Here is a 19,244-nt window from a genome sequence, read left to right on the forward strand (position 1 = left end):
TCAAGTGCTGTCGTGATCAAAGGGAACTGTGAGACACACTGACACAGGGGAGAGATATCTCGAGGTTAGTCAGCTGTTGAGCTCCAGAGCAGCGTGGCTGGTGGTGTCAGGGGAGAGCCAGGAGAGGGGAGCTGGGATGCTCCGGTACCTGCCCAGCAACTCCAGATTATTTCCCTGGGAAGCCCCATGCAGACGTCCCAAAGAACAAGAGGAAATCCACTCCCACTGTCCCCTTTTCATACTTTCACCTCCCCACAAAGGTGGGGGACCAGAGCAGACAGCCTGCTCTGCCCACTCCCAACCCCAGAGCTGCTCCTCTGCCCTTCAGCACCGAAAACTCCCCCTCCAGACCCCCCTCAAAAGTGCTGGAGCCAGTTTGCAGAGCTCAGCTGGAGTCCTGCATTTCAACTCCAGCTGGTCAAAGAGGTTTGTGTTTTGTTTTTTTTTTTACCACAATTAAGTATAATCAAATCACGGTGTTTTTCACCCCGACCTGAGCTGTTTCACAGAGATGCCCTGGTTTGAACTCCCCTCTTAAGACAGGCAAGATTTGGATGTCTAGGATTTTTCCAAGCTGGAGCAACAGGAGATGAAGATACTCAAAACATTCGTGTTTTTCCACTCAGCTGCTGCCATTCCTCCAATTCTTTCTGCAAAAGCACTCAAAGGTTTGTTTTTTAAACTCAAAGTGCAGCAAAGAGCAGCGTCCTGGGCAGCTTCGCTTTGAACCCCTCCTGCGAGGAGCTGATGGGAAACAAGTCCTGGAGCTAAATTCTCAGACTTGGGGGAGCTCAGAAATGGTTCCCAGGGTGGCAGGAGCAGGTTCTCAGGCCTGGTTTTGCAGGGCTTTCCAGGAGCCAGGTGGGCAGGTGTAGTGGGTGAGCTGAAAGGGACTTCCACAGACCTCAGGGGAGGCCTGAGCTTCGACAGGGCTCAAGGGAAAACAAAAGTTTTGGGGGTGAATTTGGTCCATGCTCTCTGCAAAAATCCTGCTCGTGCTCAGCTTTGCAGGATACACAAAGGACCAAGATGTGGGAAGAGCAGCAAGTCCATAGGACAGTGACAAAAAAAAAGGTGGGTTTACCAAGGCAAGTGAAGCAGCTGCCAAGACAGGTGGATGCCAAAATCAGAACCACATCCACCCTGAGCAACACTTTTAACCCACCTGAGATATCAGTAAGTCAAGCTCACCTTGTTCTTGTCATTTTTCAACAACACCCACCCTGGGCAGATCTCCACCAGTCTGGAGAACTCGGGTCCACCACACATGTCCTTTGTCTTCCAGCCCTCTCCAGTCCCCCAAAATACACACCAGCCATTACAGATATATATATTTTCTTTTAGAAAGCCTCCAGTGCTCTTCCTGCTCACAAACCCCACTCTGCTGAACCAGCTCTCTCCCAAGCCCCAGAGATGGGTCATTTACCCCTGTCAGCAATCACAGCTGGAAAAAGGGGTTATGGCCTCTCTGCTGCACATCCAAGGGGAGGAGGGAGCCAAACCCGCCTGTTTATTTGTTGTCTGTGCAGAATTCCTGCATTCCTTCCTCATGCTAACTCATCTGCTCTCAGGACATACTCAGAGCCTGGCAAAGGGCTTTGGGGGCACCACAGTCCCCCTCCTTGGGCTTGGGGCTCTTGCTGGAACCAGGAAAAGCATAAAGGGGGAAGAGGGAAACCAGGGAGTGGGTTATGACAGAGTATTCACAAGGTGGGTGAAGAAAAAGGGAGAAAAAAAGATCAATTCTCCGCCTATCTGCTCTTCACAGAGGCACAACTCCACACCTGGATGTCTAAGACTGGTTCTGACTTAGTTATACTCTGGAAAAGCACGATTTACCTGCAAGCAGAATTTGTCTGGCCTCTCAGATCCCTGCAGGAGTTCATCCACAAGGCTCCAAGGAAGCTCCCCAAGACACAGGAAGCCAGGGCTCACTGTGATGAAGAACAGGCCTTCACCCCAGCATTAACCCATTAACTCTAAACCCACAGGAAGATCTAACGCAGGTGGGAGCAGCCTAAATTCCCTAGGGAGTGCCTGCCACCCACTTGTGCCAGGACAGGACCCGCTGTGGGGATGCTCCAACCACGTCACAGAGAGGGCTGGAAATGCATCAGATCTAGAGTAAAATGAACATAAAATGGGTTGTGTGACAGCGAGGTCAATGCCAGGCACTGTCCCTGTGACAGGAGTCCACAGAGCAGACTAATCCCAGAAACTGGGATTGGTGCTGACAACACCAAAGTTGTGGCTTTGATCCCTGTAAGGGCCATTCACTTCAGACCTGGACTCAACTTGTGGGTCCCTTCCCACTCAGAGTACTTTGGGATTGTGTCTTTCACTTCACAGTTCCATCACATTTCACCTCTACCTGTCCAACACCCAGCCTTTGCTCAGATGGGAGCAATGAATCAGACTTCCTGGACCCTGGAACTTTCTGTGGCTCTACCCTGGACACACATAGAACAGCAGGGCTGATCCTCATCATCAACCATCGCCAGCAAGGTCACAGAAAACCCAGAAAATCTGCCGAGCTGGAAGGGACCCCCAGGGATCCTCGAGACCAACCCTCAGCCCCGCCCAGGCTCAATTCCCAAGAGTCACACCGTGTGCCCGAGAGGATCATCCAAAGAGATGACAGACCTCGAGCTCTGGCAGCCTTGGGGCCGTGAACAAACCCCAGGGGGTGCCCGACCACCCTCTCTGGGGGAAGAACCTTCTCCTGAGATCCAACCTAAACCTTTCCCTGGCACAACTTCAGGCCATTCCCTGGGGTTCTCTTCCCCACCACGAGTAAGTCTGAGCCTGCAACGAGGTGTCCCCTCATCCTCCTCCTCTCCAGCGGCCGAGAGCACACCAAGCTCCCTCAACCACTCTCCCAACAGATCCTGGAGCCCCACCCCGGGGACAGCCCAGGCCCCACAGCAGCCTCACCTTCCACGCAGTGCTCCACCTCCTCCAGGTTGCGCAGGGTGATCCTCATGAGGCTGGAGTTGAGCATGAGCTCGTTGCGGTGCGCGGGCCACAGGTACTGCGGGGCGGGGTTCACGAAGAAGATCCGCGTGTCCCCCGTGGACACCTGGTTGTCGCAGATCAGCGGGTCCCCGAAGCCGCCGATCACCACCTTGTTCCCGCCGTCCAGCAGGATCTCGTGGGTGACGATGTCCTTGCCCTTCAGGTAGCGCCAGACTCTCACCTTTGGAAGGGGGGGAGAAAGAGGGAAGAGCTCGTGAGGGCCCTCTTGCTCTGGCTCCCAAGGAAAGCTCAGCGGGGAGAAAAGCGCTTCTGGATGGAAAAAAAAATAAAAGGAACGTTAAGTGGCTGGAAGTCCCGGCTGGGGAAGGCTGCAGAGCTAAAGGGAGCGCTGTCCATCCACGGGGGATGCTCTGAAGTGCAGCACAGGAGCCTCCAACTGGGGCAGGAGGAGGGAGGTGGGTTGGGTAGAGGAAAGAAGGGAGTCTGGTACCTCGGGAACACAAGGGCAGAGCAGATAATGTTGCATACAGAAACATCAAAGTTAACTCACGTTCCTCTAAATTACCAAATAAAACCCTTGCAAGCTGGATTTGGGAAAACACAGGGAGGGTTTGGCAGGAGGAGCCCATCTCCCTGTTCTCATCTGAACCTCAGGCATAAAAATAAGTCCTGGCCACAAGAGTTAGTGGCCACTAACTGCAGCCCCTAGCTGAGTGGATGCTCACAGGCAGCTAGGCAGACCCTCTGGGGGGTGGCAGGGAAGCAGACTGTTCACACCACAGCTTCTGTGCTTGACACTGGGGTTGGGAATGGTGGGGGGGAATTGTTACAACTGAGGAGGAAAGCACAGAGCAGACTTCATCCCACTTGAGAATGAACCATTTCTAACAGTTCTCTTCCACTGCAGCTCAGTGGCCTCTGCCCTACATGGCCCTCCAAGTGTATTGTGCTCCCCTGCAGGCTTCTGTGAGAGCCTTCAGACACAGAGACTCTTCCTCTTTGCCAAATCCCTCCATCCTGTCCCTCGGTGACTGCAGAAGGCACCTGTGAAGATCTGAGGTTGCAGAGTTCAAACAGGAGGGTAAAAAAGCCTGCTGGGGGGGTAGGGGAAATGCAAGTCTCCTGACCTGTCATCAATCCTGTCTGGTTTTGAAGCCCTAACTCCAGGATTTCAGGGCAGTGAGCTCGGCACTCAGTCCTGATCCAGAGGCTTCGAGGGCCACAAAGATCTTGAGCCAAAGTCCTGCTCGCTGTCCCTGCCACAGGTAGGAGCAGGCAGCTACAGGGAGACATTCCCAGTAGGAACAGGGCCATTCCCACTGCCACAGGAGCAGGCAGGCTGGGGTCAGACCCTCCTGCTCAGCGCCAGACTCACCTGTCAAGCAGGAAAAGGGAAACAGATTTCGTGCTGCCTGTACTCGACAAGTACAAATGAAGGTTAAGAACAAAGTTTAAGAAGGTATTTCATCCTCAAATCCTCCTGTTTCTCACACCTCCTCCTCAAGGTGTAACATTTGTCCTCCTTGGAGAAGAACCCTGGATTTATGGGCCTCAGCCTCCCATCCAGCCCGGCAAGTCCAACAATATATTATCCCAGCTACAGATCCATTACCGAGGTGAGCCCTGTTCTCCTGCATACCTGAGCTCAAAAACCACCCCAGGTATAAACAGGGCTGTGACAGCTCCTCTCTGGAAGCTGCACATGCCTTAGCTGCTCCCAGGCGTGGAGAGGTTTGCTACAGACAGGTTACCCACGTGTTCTCACACTCATCTGTCTGCCAGCCCCAAGGGAGTCAGCAGCCCTTGGGGTGGTGCTGAGCCTTTCCACAGCACCAGAGCACCTCACACTCAGGAGAAGGCGAGCCCTGCACAGCACAAATCCGAGCTGCTGAGCTAGGGCAAGGAGAGGGACAGGGATAACAGTGCCTTCAAAGCCACTGGAGGTTGGAATGAGGTGGTCTTTGAGGTCTGCAGCTTCCTTATAGGGGCGGGTGCTGATCTCTGCTCTCTGGTGAGCAGGGACAGGGAACGGCTGGAGCTGTGACAGGGAAGGTTTAGGTTGGATTCCAGGGAAAGGCTCTTCCCCCAGAGGGTGGTTGGGCACTGAACAGGCTCCTCAGGGTTTGTTCACAGCCCCAAGGCTGCCAGAGGTCCAGAAGGGTTTGGACAACGCTCTGAGGGACAGGGTGGGATTGTTGGGGTGTCCGTGCAGGGCCATGGGTTGGACTTGGATGGTCCTTGTGGGTCCAACTCAGGGTATTCTGTGATTCTGTGATTCCAAGGTCCCTTCCAACCCAAACCACTCCACAGTTCTCTGAAGAAACCTGCTGTGCACGGCCCTGCCAGCACCAGCTCCACTCCTGAGAGAGATGGCACTCCACCAGCACCCAGGGGGAGCCTCAGACAGCACAGGGAGCTGGGACAGGCAGCTTCCCTCCCCTCTGACCCGACAGGGATGCCACCATCCACACTGACATCTGCTCCACCACGCGGGGCAGCCCCTTTCAAAGAGCCTTTTGGGGCCTCCTGCAGCCGTGGCACCCCAGCTGAGCGGGGTGCTGGGGGGCACAAGCCCGTGCCAGCACCAGCCTCCTGCCTCCCCCAGCAGGGACCAGCTGCTTCTCCAGCCCTTCCCAGCAGCCCAGCTCCCCGTGGTTGTGCTTCTCCCCGCAGTCAAGTCAAGACACCTCCCTGCAGCCCCACCTCCTCCTCCTCCTCCTCAGCACCCGCAGGGCAGGCGCTCTGAGAGGTGCACGAGCAACCAGGGCGAAAAAAAAAAACCCAGGAACACAAAGGAGACAAAAGGGAGGAAAGGGAAAAAAAAAATAAAAAAAGGAAAAAAAAAAATACACCAGGCAGGCAGAAAGCACAGCCTGAGGCTGATGCTGCAAAAGGTGGATGTGGGGCATTTTCACAGCTAGGGCTGAGGGGGGAGGGAGGCTGAAGCCCACCTACACCCCCCCCTTCACCTCGTTCTGCAGCAGATGGTAATTTGAGTTAATTGGCATGGCTGTTCCAGTCATACACCTCAGAGCCAGGCCACAGCACTCACAAGCAACATCAGAGTCCACCAGCTTTCTCCCCACCCTTCTGCTCTATAATGAATGGATGGGAAGGCACCAAAGACCAAGCAATTACCTGTAGGGCATCCCATTCATCATCACACACAATTAAGACTTTGTCACCGGTGACTCACCGGCTGCATCAAGGACTGGGGAAGAAAAGGAAGAGAGAGAGAGAAAATTGGGCTGGAACCTATTCCCAAGAAGTCCCTTTCCTACACAGACTCACTCACAACTTTACCAGGGAGCACATAAAACACTGGATTAAGACTGTTTTACAAGACTCCTGGCAGCTCCAGGGAGGCAGAGGAAGAACAGAGATAACTTTATTCGAGCAGATCCTTGCAAGGGTGTATTTTAAGGGTGGCAAAAAAACCCCCCCAACAACCCAGAAAGTAAAAGGATTTTTTCCAGCATGCCAAGGGGAAGGGGGTCCATGTCACAGGGAAAGGGGACCACCTGTGCAGTGCTACCAAATTCCTGCCAGGAATATGCCTCAAGAAATGGTTTTTGTAAAGCAGGATGAGAAGTTAGAGCAGTCTCCTCTGGCAGATGCCTGGATGGACAGCAGGAAGAAGGGTCACCACTAGATTTTTGGCAGTTCTGGGAGATGAAGGCCAGCATCAGCTTCGCCTGCAGCTTCCCTCTGCCCAACCCTTCCCTCCTGACCACATCCCACCCCCCTCCCCCTTTTTGTCACTCTCAGCTGCCCTTTCCCCAGGAGCTACCAAACCCACCTCCCCCAGCAACTTCCACATCCCCCCTGCCTGGAGAACAGCCTCAGTTACCCCCCAAAACTCCATTGTTTGGGACAGGATCCACATCCTTTTCGGCACTTCCTACAGCACATATAGAACCTGGGCTTGGTCCTATAAATAGGAGCTGCCTCCATAAACGTGGGGCCAGCCCAGAATAAGGCACATCAGAGGGCTCAGAGCAGGAAGGACAAGGCCAACAGAGAGGATGAGCAGCAGCACCAAGAGCTTGGGGGAAGCAGAGCGAGCCCAGCGCCTCTTCCCGTGTCAAACCCTCGGAGCAGCGGCACATCAGCCAGTTCCAGGGAGTTCTGTCAGCCTGTTCTTCCCTTTCTCATCTCCTCTCCCAGCACATGAATGGCTGATAGCAATTTATGGGTGTTTATCTAACATTAACTTCGCGTTTCTCCCGAGTTGTAAGGTGCTTATCTTCATCTATCAAAGGCTTCAGCTGGGAGGGTTTGGAGTTTAACTGGGAAGAACAATACCCCGAGTGCAGAACTCGCAGATATCCACATGCCTGCTCCCCTCCCAGACCACCCAGCACCAGTAACACTCGCTATTTTGGGCGTGGGCTCCAGGGAACTCCCACCGCACACTTGGCCCTTGCCTCTCCTCTGCAGATAAAGAAGAGCCTGACAAGAGATAACTGCGGTATCTGCAGGTAACCCCAGGGCCTGAGGAACACGGTTACCAGGGAATGACAGCGAGGAATCACACGTGAATCTCCTCACCAGCCACATCCTCTCTGCTCCTGGGCTTATCCCAGTCCCACAGGGCACCAGGGGCCGTGTGAAGGCACTGCTCGGGTTTAATGCCCAAACTGCCCTGTTGGAATTTAGGTTCTTGGTGTTAAAAAAACCGAACAAACAAAGCAGCCAGCCCAAATCAAACTCCAGGCATGCCTAACCCGGCATCAGCAGAATCCACAGCAATTCCAACACTTTGGGAGATCTTGGGAGCGAAACAAGCCAGCAGCTGCTGCAGAGCTACTCATTTACGAGTCATTATAGTTAGGGGAGATTTATCTGCTTTCGGGTCCTTAAGACACCCCAAGCCCCATTTCAAAGCTTTTTTTCCCCTGCAAACACACTATGAAATGCCGTTAAAAATGCCACAGAGCAGGCTGATGTGCAGGTAAAGGGCTCAGAACCTCTGCTCTATGAAGAGTGCTAAATGTCACAGCAGGACCAGGAACAGGATGGGCACTTCCATCTAAGGCAGGCGAGAAGGTTTTCCTCCTTTCACTTTCTCTTACAGGATTCCAGGACCGAAATGAGATCTTTGGGAGCATGTTCTGGCCTTCAGGTGCTGTTTTCACACTAGTCATGGGCAGGAGCAAAATCCCAGCATTAACCCTGGCAGCGAGTAGCAGGAGCATTGCTCAGGGAAAAGCAAGAGATTCCCTTCCCGAGATAAGGAATGCCAACTGTGTTTCACATAAAGCCACCACCACGGGCAGCCCAGGCTCCCTCCCTGGCCGCTCCAGCTCGGGCTGGATGGATTGCACCTTCCAAAGGCAGAGCTGCTGAGCCAGCAGGTTTTCCCATCCCGGCTTTTCCCGGCCCAGGGTCTCGCTCTGATGCGGCGAGATGGTTTTACACCCGCCAGGCACCTCGCTGCATGTCTGCAGAGGGAGCAGAGAGCCTCATCTTTCAGACGGGCATTTCTGCCTCATCACCAGCCTCCTTGGACCACCTCCCTCGTGGCACCCGTGCCCCAGCCTCAGGTGGCCACGTCCACCCACCATCTGTGCCGCAGGACACCGGCTGCTCGCAGCAGCTTATTAATTTTCCGCGTAGCACCCAGGATGTGCCAGACACTCTGCAAACATACGGTCCCTGCTCGAGCCTGGAGGGGTCTGTGATCTAATTTGCAAGGTACAGATTGTGCTGCGCGGGGCAGAGCAGGCGGGAGGCACCAGGAGGGCACCAGCTGGGCAGGCAGAGGCTGCTCGACTACTTCCCTGGGCTCGGAGATGCTCCGGAACACGGGGCAACCCCACGGCGTGAAGTTCACCCTCCCCTGTGCCCCAAGAAGAGCTCTCCCACCAACGCAGCGCTGAGCATCACCCCAGGCCCTGCTTAGCACCAAACCGCAGGCAGGAACCGCAGGATTTTTTTTTTTTTTTTTTTTTAAGGATGGGCAGAAAAGGGGATGGGGAAGAGGAGAGGAAAAGGCAATGCAGCAGCATGTCCTTGCAAGTGAGATTCCTGCCCCGGGAAAGGGTTAAGCCATCCGGCACGTTTTCTGTCAAGCAGGCGGATGGTATTTCAGGTTGCTCAGTACTTTAGCGTCTCTCAGCTTAGGGGGGAGGAAAAAAAAAACCATAGCCAGAGGCCAGATTCGTAGTTAAACAATAGCTCGAGCTGGAGGAACTCAAGATGCTGCTAAAGTAAACAGGGAGCCCTGGGTAGAGGCAGCGAGCTGCTCCGAGCACCTTCCCGGCAGCCAGAGAGAAAGTTGGGAACCAGCTCCCGCATCACGGCAAGGAGGGAAATGCCCATAAAAAGCAACCTTGAGAGATTCCCCCTCGACACAGCTGCGGGAGCGACTCCGCAGTCTAAAAATACCTAATTACACCCCAAAGCCCCCGGCGCACACAATCAGAACCACATGCGCCCTAAACCCAGCCGGGGCCCGTCGGGAGGAGGAGGGGGGGCCCCGAAAGTTCCCCCAGCACCCCCTTACCTTGCAGGAGTAGGTGTGGTGGACCGGGTCCACGTTCATGATCTCCTCCACCGTGCCCGTCAGCACCACGTTGGCCTCCTCCTCCCTCCGCTCCAGCTCCCGCTCGGGGCAGGTCGCCAGTCCCAGTCCTAATCCCAGTCCCAGCAGCGCCAGCAGCGCCCGGGCACCGTCCGCCCGCTGTGCCCGCATGGCCCCGGTCCGGTCCCGCTGCCGGTCCGGCCCCGGTCCCGGTCCCCCGACGGCGCGGGCAGACAAAGCGGCCCCGCTCGCAGGCGCAGGGAGAAGGGCTACTTTTGTTCGAGGAGGTGAAAAGGAGGAAAGAAAGAGAGGAGGGAGCGAGGCAGCGAGGGGAGGGGAGAGCAGGGGAGGGGAGAAGGAGGAAAATCCCAGGAGGAGGAGGAGGAGGAGGAGGAGGAGGAGGAGATATCTCTCTCCGTGAAGCCGCGGCCGGTGAGCAGCGCTCGGTCCTCTCTGCCTTGCCCCTGTAAGAAAGCCCGCAGATTTGCATGCAATCTGAATTGCTGATAAGGGAGGGAGCGGGGGTAGGGGGGGAGAGGAGGGAGGGAGGGAGGGAGAGAGAAAGGGAGGAAGGCAGCGCGTCCGCCCGCCCTGCTGCCAGCTCTTACTGCGGAGCTGCCGCGAACGCCACCCCCAGGAAAGGGAGCTCGCCTCGGGTTAATGGATAATCAGCGCCGCAACGTGAGGAGACTTTTAAAGGTGTAGGGACCGCAGCCGGCCCCGCTGCCCCCCCCAGGATGAGCGACAGCTGGAGCCCAGCCCTGTCCCGGGGTCCCCTCCCCCGCGGGGATCCGACCCCGGCGTTTCCATCCCCCTGTTTCGCCCCTGGGGGCTGCCACCGGGGATGCTCCTGGTTTTCCCGTGGGGAAACTGAGGCAGGGTGGGTCCTGCTCCCTAGAGATGCCACGAGTGCTCCATCCCGGGGCAAACCGAGTCACCCGCGCCGGGGCCACCACCCTGTCCCAGGGGTTCCTGGGGGGAGATGGTGCTCAGGGAGAGGGACCACAAAGCCACCCACCCTCCCTTGGAATGATGGGATCACGGAATGGTTTGGCTTGGAAGGGACCTTAAAGATCATCCAGTCCCACCCGCTGCCACGGGCAGGGACACCTTCCACTAGCCCATATTGCTCCAAGACCCGTCCAACCTGGCCTTGGACACTCCCAGGGAATGGCGGGGGGGCTGCCCCTGGAGCACCGTGACCTCCTGCCCCGGCTTTTCCTCTGGGGAACTGGACGGCAATTTTTCCAGATGTCACGTGCAATTACTGCAGATATAAAATGAAAAGTTAAGTGGCACCAGGGGAGGGATATTGTTTCTCCCCTCCATAAATTAGCCAGCCCCCAGAGGCGGTTTACAAGGCTGTTTTTACTTGATGGCCCTAAACAAGTCCCTGTTTGTGACCCAGGGTGAATTACCAATCCCAGGGTGAAGTTTAACCACGCCAGTGCCACCGTGCCAGTGGAGGGATGACACATGATGTGCCCCTGTGTCCTTCCCTGATGGACATGGTTCAGCACACAGCAGCATCCCGCCCTCAGAGGCTCTGCATCCCCCATCCTGCTCACGCCCTAAATTCTGTGCAGTCTGTTTGTGCTGTTTGCCCCCTGCAATTGTGGATGTGCCAATCCTTTTTGTCTCCCCTGGCACAGCAACAGAATTCAGCTACAAGATCGGAATAAATGAATCTGAGTGTTCAAAATGCTGTCCAAGCCTACCTTCTACCCTGAAGAGGATGAAACACCAGAGCTCACATAAATCTGGAGGTATCCCAGCTGCTGGGTGGTTTATAAAGAAGGCAAACTGTACATTTTCTGTCTTAAACCAGGCACTTGGCATTCCCACAGTGACTTTGTCTCAATGCTGGGGCTGTTCCTGTAAACCCCACGCCCTCTCCCAGCTCTCGTTCCACTCAAAGCTTCCATTTCTGCCCCATAAATCTGGGCTTCCCAAGCTCAGCACTGAAAGAAGGCTGCCTATTCCAGAGCATGAATTATTTCATCACCTCACTGAGGGCTTCAGAGAGACGGTTTTCAGAATGAAAGTGGCCCACAGAGTACTCAGGTCTGCAGGAACCTGCCTTCACCTGGCAGGGAGTAACTCTCCCAAAGCTGCCTGTAAAACCCCAGGGACCATCCTGTGCCACAAGGCAAAGTGACCTGAAGCAGGATACACAACTTCACGTTTTCTTCCCAAAAAACTTCCCCAAAAAGCGTGATTTCTGGACGAGCTGCAGTGGGAAGACTCCATCCATCGCAGGCCAAGCCCAGGCCCTGCAATCATCCCTGTGGAGCTTCCCCACAAAGGGCTCCATTACTACATCACTGCCACTACAAACTCCAGCAATCAGCTAAAAATATTCCACGCTGCCTGGCAGATTATTTTTTCCCCTACTTTAATTATTAATTTTTATTGTATTCCTCGAGCGCTGCTCGACTGTAAATCGCAGGAACAACCTCAGCTCAGGGTGGAAGAAACCAGCTGTGACACCACTCTTCTCCAGCACTTTGAGGAGAGGAGAAGGGGAAGAATTATTTACACTGTGTTTGTACTATTTTCTGTTTGTTAGTTCTCTCCTTTTAGCCCCACCCCACCATCTGCTTTCAAAGCTGTGAAGAGAAAAATGGATTTCACAGGCCTTTTTTTTTTTTTTTTTTTTTTGATGTATTTGCCCCAATCTGGTGGGTTCTTTGAGTGGATTTACTCAGCCTCGTAGGCTTTTTGGGGGTGGTGAGACACGAGCAGCCCGGGATCTCACTGTCCTCCTGCAGGTTTAATGGAGTTCAAAACAGAGAAGGGATTTCCAAAGGAGAGCAAGCACCTTTTTAGGGAAAACCCACATGGTATTGCTGAAACCTCACCCTGATAAGAGGAGATACAGGCCAAGAAACTGATGGTTCTGTGGGAAAACTGGGACAAACTCTTTGGCAAATCAGAGCACAAAATAAATAAGCATTTTAGCTGGCAAACATACCCAGAACCCCGGGCTTTGTGCCGGCTTCTCACGGCAAACCTGGGCCTCGCAAACCACCCCTCCTCCCAAACTTGTGTTGAGGCAGCTCAAAAGAACATCCAAACCTCTTGAAAAACCTACAAGGCATCACCCAGTGTTTGCTTTCTCCTGCTGCAGCGTGGAGTTCCGATGGAAATTCTAATTTTTTTTTTTTTAGGGGGAGAGGGCTAAAATTTGGGGAGAGCAGAGGGGATGGGATCACCCCCTCGGGCGGCTCCTGCGCCAGCGGTTTCACAAAGCCCCTCCAGGGCTGTGGGACCCTGCCTGGCACTGCTCAGCTGAGCCACCCTGACCTTCAGACACCTGCTTGTCTTGATGTCCAGGGGTATTTCTTCCACATCTGAACTCAACTACCTGGGCCAGGCTTCCCCTCATCGGGGCTTCCCCCTTCAGCGGTAGCAGCTGTCACATTTTCGCCAGGACCGCGATTTTATTTTTTATTTTCTCACATCCTTTGAAGGTTTGTGTTGTTTGTTTTTTTTTCTAATTTGAACAGCTCGTGGCACGGGCAGGTGAACTCCTTTCAGGCTGGGCTGAGCATCTCTGAGAAGGTCCCTCATTTGCTGCGAGTTGTTGCCTCTCCAGAACGGCCGCACAGGCGCTCCTGCTGCACTCAGCAGTTTTGCCGCAGCATCTCTCCACCGTTTGACCCCGAAGCACTTCCCTTTCATGCTATCTGTTATCACAGCTCTCAGCCAGGGCTCTCACAAGGGTCATGCCTTCATCCTCCAGCTTCTCCTGGTGGAGGTTTGGTGTCTGGGGGCACTTGCTGAGAGCAGATCCTTCAAGGCGTTATCAGGCTGGGTATCTGAGAGTCATGGTATCAGTGACCGTGGAGTGAATCCTTCGGTCTTTGAGGGGTTGGAATTTGAGGAAAAGGGGATATAGGTTGCCCAGAGAAGCTGTGGGTGCACTGGAAGTGTGCAAGGCCAGGTTGGACGGGGCTTGGAGCAGCCTGGTCGAGTGGAACATATCCCTGCCCATGGCACGGGCTGGGACTGGATGAGCTTTAAGGTCCCTCCCCATCCCAAACCATTCCTTATTCCGGGATTCCGGGCCCAGCACAGGGCCCAGAGCAGAGCCCATCCCTCACACTGCTGTGGCACACACGTCAGAGCAGGAAACCCGCAGGATTTGAAGCCAAGCCTTTAAAGCAAATAAAAGCCCTGTGTGAATACCCTGGCAAAGCAAAACCCAGCCCGGCCGCCGGTCGGAAATGCTTCCCCAGGGGCATTTGAGAAACCTTGTCCCCATTCCTGCTTGGGCTGGCCCCTGGTTCCCTCACTGGTCGTCTCTACACCCCACTGGCTGGTTTTTCTGCTCCATCTCTGATAAGCTCCAAGACATGTTTTAATGTGCTTTTCTCTCCCCCCTCCCTCCTTTCTCTTTTAAGTTAATCCCTCTCGGTGGTTTCTGACATTGTCAAATGTCTTTTGTGTACTGTTAGAAAACCTCTTGATGTAGCTACAGAGCAGCTGCTAACAAGTTGCCCCTGGGATCCTCCATCTATGAGGCTGTCTGCCTGTATAATGACTTTCAAATAAGTAAATCTATTAATGAGATCTCAGTGGGAGCAGCTCCCTGTCAGAGGACCCACACGGAGGGGCTTCCTCCCACTGCAGTGGCAGCTCCACTTTGGCCACGATGGGCTCTGCAGCATCCAAGGGGAGCCACAGAGAGCTGCTGTCCCCCTGCAGGGGTGGGGGACAGGACCACTTGGATCAGTGGCTGGTGTGTGGCAGCGACCTCCAAAGCCTTTTCCCCTTAGTTAAGGGGGGAAAACAAGGAGCACGTGGGGATCTGTCACATCCTCGGGACACAAATTCAAGAAGGGATTCTCTTCCTCCCCAGATCAGCCTGAAAAATTTAAAGCCTATCCTCTGAAATGTCAGTTCTGCCCCAAGATTTAGGAGCTACAGGCATCCAGGCCCTTCTCCACGGCGTGATCCTAAAACCTTCAGCTTTAAAAGCAGCAAATTATGCTGAATTTGCACATCTTCACGTGACTTCAGGAGTCTGGGCATAAAAAACCCCAAACCACTGAGTGTTATGTGCTGTAATAACAGGGTAGGAGGAATTCAGCCTGGTCTGTGATGGCATGAGATGAAGGGCTGCAGTCAGGCAGGGAAGAGGGGTTTTTTGTGTCCATATACAGCAGATCAGAGCGACACACACTCTTACAGGTGCCATCTCGCTGTGTTTTAGTGGCCATGAACCTCCAGCATGGTTTAGGACTTAACCTAGCAACCTCTCAGCCTGGGGACAAAAGCATCCAGTGAACCACAATGACTCTTTTAATCAAAAAAAAAAAAAAAAAAAAAAAAAAAAGGGAAAAAAAAAAAGGAAAGAAGCAGAAAGAAAATTCAGCGTGAACTTCGGGGCAAATGATCCTCCATTATCAAATCCCATCTGAAAAAGTGCAGGGGGCTAATTGAATTACACTTGCTGGATTTCTATGTAGCCATGAAGGCTTCTTAATGTGGATTGATAGCATAAATCTGTTCTCCATTGAGGAAAAAGTGAACGCTGGCCCCTGACATCTATCTTTCTTTCCAGAAATCCCATCTAACTGGACGTCTCCCTAGGCCACTTCCAAGAGAAAGATGTCTCTATCCATTACCCCTGACACGCAGCAGCAAAAGGAAGTGAGGTCCGTTCACATCTAATTACTCCCACTCCTGGATTTATTACAATCATGCCAGGATTAATTGAGAAAGTAAAAATGCTTAGCTGGGTGATCAATCTTCCCCCAGTTACTTACCTTGTCACCCACTAATAACTGTAAAATAAAAATGCCCCCCCCCTCCATCACCACCCCGTTTTGCTGCATCTCAGCAAATGGATTTCTATAATACATTGCTGGGAATCCTTAAAAGGCATTTGAAAGCAGTAAGGAGACAAATTGGATTAGCTGGAGAGAAAGTGCAACCAAAGCAATTTTTTCATTCCCATACAGCAAAAAATTTCAGCTCTCCAGCACTTGGCTGGTGACAAGAGAGGGCACCCGGGCACTGGTGATGCCTGGGCTGGGATTTGACATGAAAGGCACAGAGAGAGCCATGTGGGGCTGAAGAATATTCTGAGTAGGACACAGAGAGCCTTTTCTGCTTCAGATACCAGGTCATTTTGGACCCCAGAGATACATGTACTTAGGTAAGGGATGCTGGGGGGTTTTGCCCAGCTCGAGTTGGACTCACCCAGGCGCTGCTCTCATCTCAGCACTTCCCATCATGGGGCTCCCTGGGCTGCCTCCAGTTTGTCCTCTGCTCCCAGTTTGTCCTCAGCTATTTTGGTTTAGATTTCCTACCTGGAAAGGCCTGTTTTTCCCTAGATGGTCCCCTCCCTGTGTCAAGGCAACTGGGAGGATGTTGCTGTCTCTGAGATCAGAGGTCTCTCCACGTCAAATTTGGTTCAAACTCTATTACAGGGAACACACAGCGCTGATGACCCATCCCTGTTCTTCCACAGAAATATAGAATCATGGAATGGTTTGGAAGGGACCTAAAAGTTCATCTTGTTCCACACCTTCCACCAGCTCAGGTTGCTCCAAGCCCTGTCCAACCTGGCCTTGGACACTTCCAGGGATGGGGCAGCCACAGCCTCTCTGGGCAACCTGTATCCCATTTCCTTCTGCCACAAGCTCTTTAAAATAACAGGAATTTGTGGGCTCCCACAGCCAGGGCTGTGCCACTCCCTACCAGTGGCATCCCTTGCCCCGTGGAACACCCTGCCCTCGGAATTTGGGGGTCCCAGGGGCTGCAGGAGAGATGGGCAGCAGCCATCCTTGAGCCACCATCCCTGGTGCTGGCAAATGCCACAAGGACACCCAGCTTTCAGGAGCCCTCTGTGGATGGTGCTGGGAAGCAGGACTGGAGCTGAAAGGGAAGGGATTAAGATTCAGGGCATGCAGGGATCCAGCTTTTTCCTTTCTCCTTTTTTTTTTTTTTTTTTTTTTTGGAGAAGCAAGGAGCCAAGGTTTTAACAGTCCCTCTGAGGGCCCTTGGCAACCTCTTGCAAAGCTGCTGAAGCCTCTGCCCCAGCTCCTCTTCCCTGAGCTCCTGTGCCAAAAGAGGCTGCGTGGTGGTGCCCAGTGAGGCAGCAGGCACAGAGGGACCCAGCCCTCCCCAATTGTGGTTTCACACTTCCCCTAAACCCATTTCATACTTAAAGCAGGATTTATTGGACCAAACTCTGCAGGAGATAGAGGCTTTTGTGTTGAGTTTTATCCAAGACACTTAATGCAGCTGCTGCTCTTGCCATTAGTGTGGGCACAAAAAAAAAAGAGAGAGGGAGAGAAAAAAATTATATATATATATAAAAAAAGACATTGAAACTATCAGCTCTTAAAAGATTTCTTCTCTCTGAAAGTCAGTTTCTGAGTCACACACACAAAGTGACCAGTAAATATTTCATCCTCCTGGTGCCAAGCTGAGAGAAGCCAGCACTGGGGAGAAGCTGCTTCTCACTGAATCTCTCCCCAAAGCTCTCCTCTGCATTCATTATTCTGCACACACACAGAGCAGGGACCAGGCTGAGTTAACCTCTTCCTGCCTGCTCTTCCCCAGCCCAGCACAGCACAGGGATGCTGCTGAGGGCAGAGCTGGACACCCAGCCCCTGGGGCAGTCACTGCCCTGCTTCATCCCACCTTTTTCCTGGTGCAAACTGCAGGGAATGCTGTCCCAGAGAGGCTGGAGCTTTGTGTGAGTCCTGGTGGTCCATCAGGGCGGGCAGGAGGGCACTGAAGATGTGGGAACACATTCCCAGCTTGACACCTCCTGGCTCAGCTCAGGTGGTGCAGGGAGAGAGGGGCCAGGTGAGCAGGAGTTGAGGCTGCTCTCTGCCTCCTGGCCTGGGAATGAGTGGAGTGCTGGTAGAAATCCCTCCCCAGGGATGGAGCAGCCCAGGCTTTGAGTCCTCAGGCAAAGCACCTGGAGTGCACTGCCAAGGAATTGCCAGCTGAAGGCCCAGCTGTGCCCAGCAATGTGGTTGCAGGGGATGGATGGAGGAGGGCAGCCTGCCCTCTGAGTGCCCAAATGGGCTCTGCAGAACCCTCCTTTTCCCTGGATCTGGCAGCTGGATGCCCTGCAAAAGTGCTGAGTCCAGAGAAAAGGCCTGGTGTCAACAAGAAGTGACAAAAAGAGAGAGAGAGAGAAATCAGAGGGATAAATCTTATTGCAGGGGGGTGACATAGATGACCTCTAGAGGTCCCTTCCCACCCAGACCATCCCATGACTGTGAAGATGCTTCTCCCCTCCCACCTCCTTCGCTGACCCAGCCCGAGGTGCAGAGAGCGGGCAAGACACAGCCTCCTCCACGCCCCATAAGCTGCTGCACCCCAGGGGGAGCACTCAAATCCTCTTTGGCAGGGCACAAAGCTGCCTCCTGATGGCACAGCCGTGCTAAGAGACAGCTGGCAAGGTACCACCTCCTTGCCAAGGTGCCACCGTCCCGCCAGGGCGACTCAGCTTGCTGCAGGGGGCAGGAGGAGAGCCAAGGAGCTGAACACAGCAGGGCTGGGGGCCTGAGCCTCCATCCATCCTGTCAGGGGAACCACATTCTGGCTCCCTTTGGCAGCAACGGGCAAGAGCCTTTTTCAATTAAGCAAAGTGCTCTCTCTCGGTGAATTTGCCGCCTCATCCATTAGGCTCCTCTGACTCAGGCACTTGCAGACTGCCTGTTCTCGCTGGTGCTTCATCTGGGAAATGGGGGAGAGGCAGAGGGGGGAGGAGGAGAGGATGAAGTCTGCAAGGGGAAGGACAAGGAGCCCACCGTGAGGAACCAAACCAGGGCCGGGCTCCTGGTTCTCTGACAGCAGAGGCAGCTCGTGCTGCAGTGCCCAGGTCGGTGGGAAAGCCTGGAAGGGGTTTTAAGGCAGGCAGGCAGAGAGATGCAGCCGATGCCAAGGGGAAGGCATGGCCTGTTGGTGCCTGTGGGTGCGATCCTGTGGCGTGGGTGGTGCTGAGCCCGCGGGTCCCGGCCCAGGAGGGTGGCAGGGTGCGAGTGACCACACACACACACACGAGGCACAGCTCGGCCCCTCAGCGGGTTCCTAAAGCCCTGCTGCCCTCAGATCAGATGGCTGGTGCAGAAAAAGCGAGTCCTGTTCTTTTTGTGTAGCCATAAAAGTTTTCTTTGTTAGGCAATAGCTGGAAAACAGCTGCTCCCGAGCTGAGGGCTTGTTCAGACACATAATCCTGGCTGAGGAGCCAGGCCATTCACCAGGGAGAGCAGCTCTGTGCTGGGATCTGGGAGCTGAGCAGCTCCTCATGGCCTGGCTGTGTCGCTGTGCCCGTGCCAAGGCAGCCCGGACAGGGTGTGCATTCACAGCCAGGCAGCCCGGGGTCCCTGGCAGGCAGCTGGGGGCTGGGGCACCCCTGACCCGGCACCAGCACTGCAGGGAAGGCAGCAACCTCTGCCAGCAATGACAGAGTGGCCAGGGTGGAGATTTGGGCAGGAAGGAGACAATGAAGACTGAGCTGAGCTGGGGCTGGATGAGCTGACTGCACCCCTGGAGCCATGCTCCCACTCACAGGAGGGATTCCATCTCTTCTCTCCCCCTTCTGGGGCTGTAAAGAGCATTAAGGGAGTGTGCTGAGGCACTGGAATAGATTTCCCAGAGAAGCTGTGGCTGCCCATCCCTGGAAGTGTCCAAAGCCAGGTTACAGCAACCTGGGCTAGTGGAAGGTGTCCCTGCCCCTGTCAGGGGGTTGCAATGAGATGATCTTTAA

At 54.1% G+C, this 19,244-nt stretch overlaps 1 protein-coding gene across 1 annotated transcript in view; it reads right to left on the reverse strand.

The window, feature by feature from the left end:
• The window catches only part of AGRN (agrin), a 101,625-nt gene extending 91,645 nt beyond the window's left edge, over positions 1–9,980 (reverse strand). The window contains 2 exon segments of the mRNA XM_050322214.1: positions 2,935–3,196; positions 9,485–9,980. Coding sequence (XP_050178171.1) covers positions 2,935–3,196; positions 9,485–9,673 — 451 coding nt within the window. The 5' untranslated portion in view covers positions 9,674–9,980.
• Between the last annotated feature and the right edge of the window lie 9,264 nt (positions 9,981–19,244).

This window comes from Myiozetetes cayanensis, unplaced genomic scaffold (assembly GCF_022539395.1).
Source record: "Myiozetetes cayanensis isolate MyiCay16 unplaced genomic scaffold, myiCay2020 scf28, whole genome shotgun sequence".
Lineage (NCBI taxonomy): Eukaryota > Metazoa > Chordata > Aves > Passeriformes > Tyrannidae > Myiozetetes > Myiozetetes cayanensis.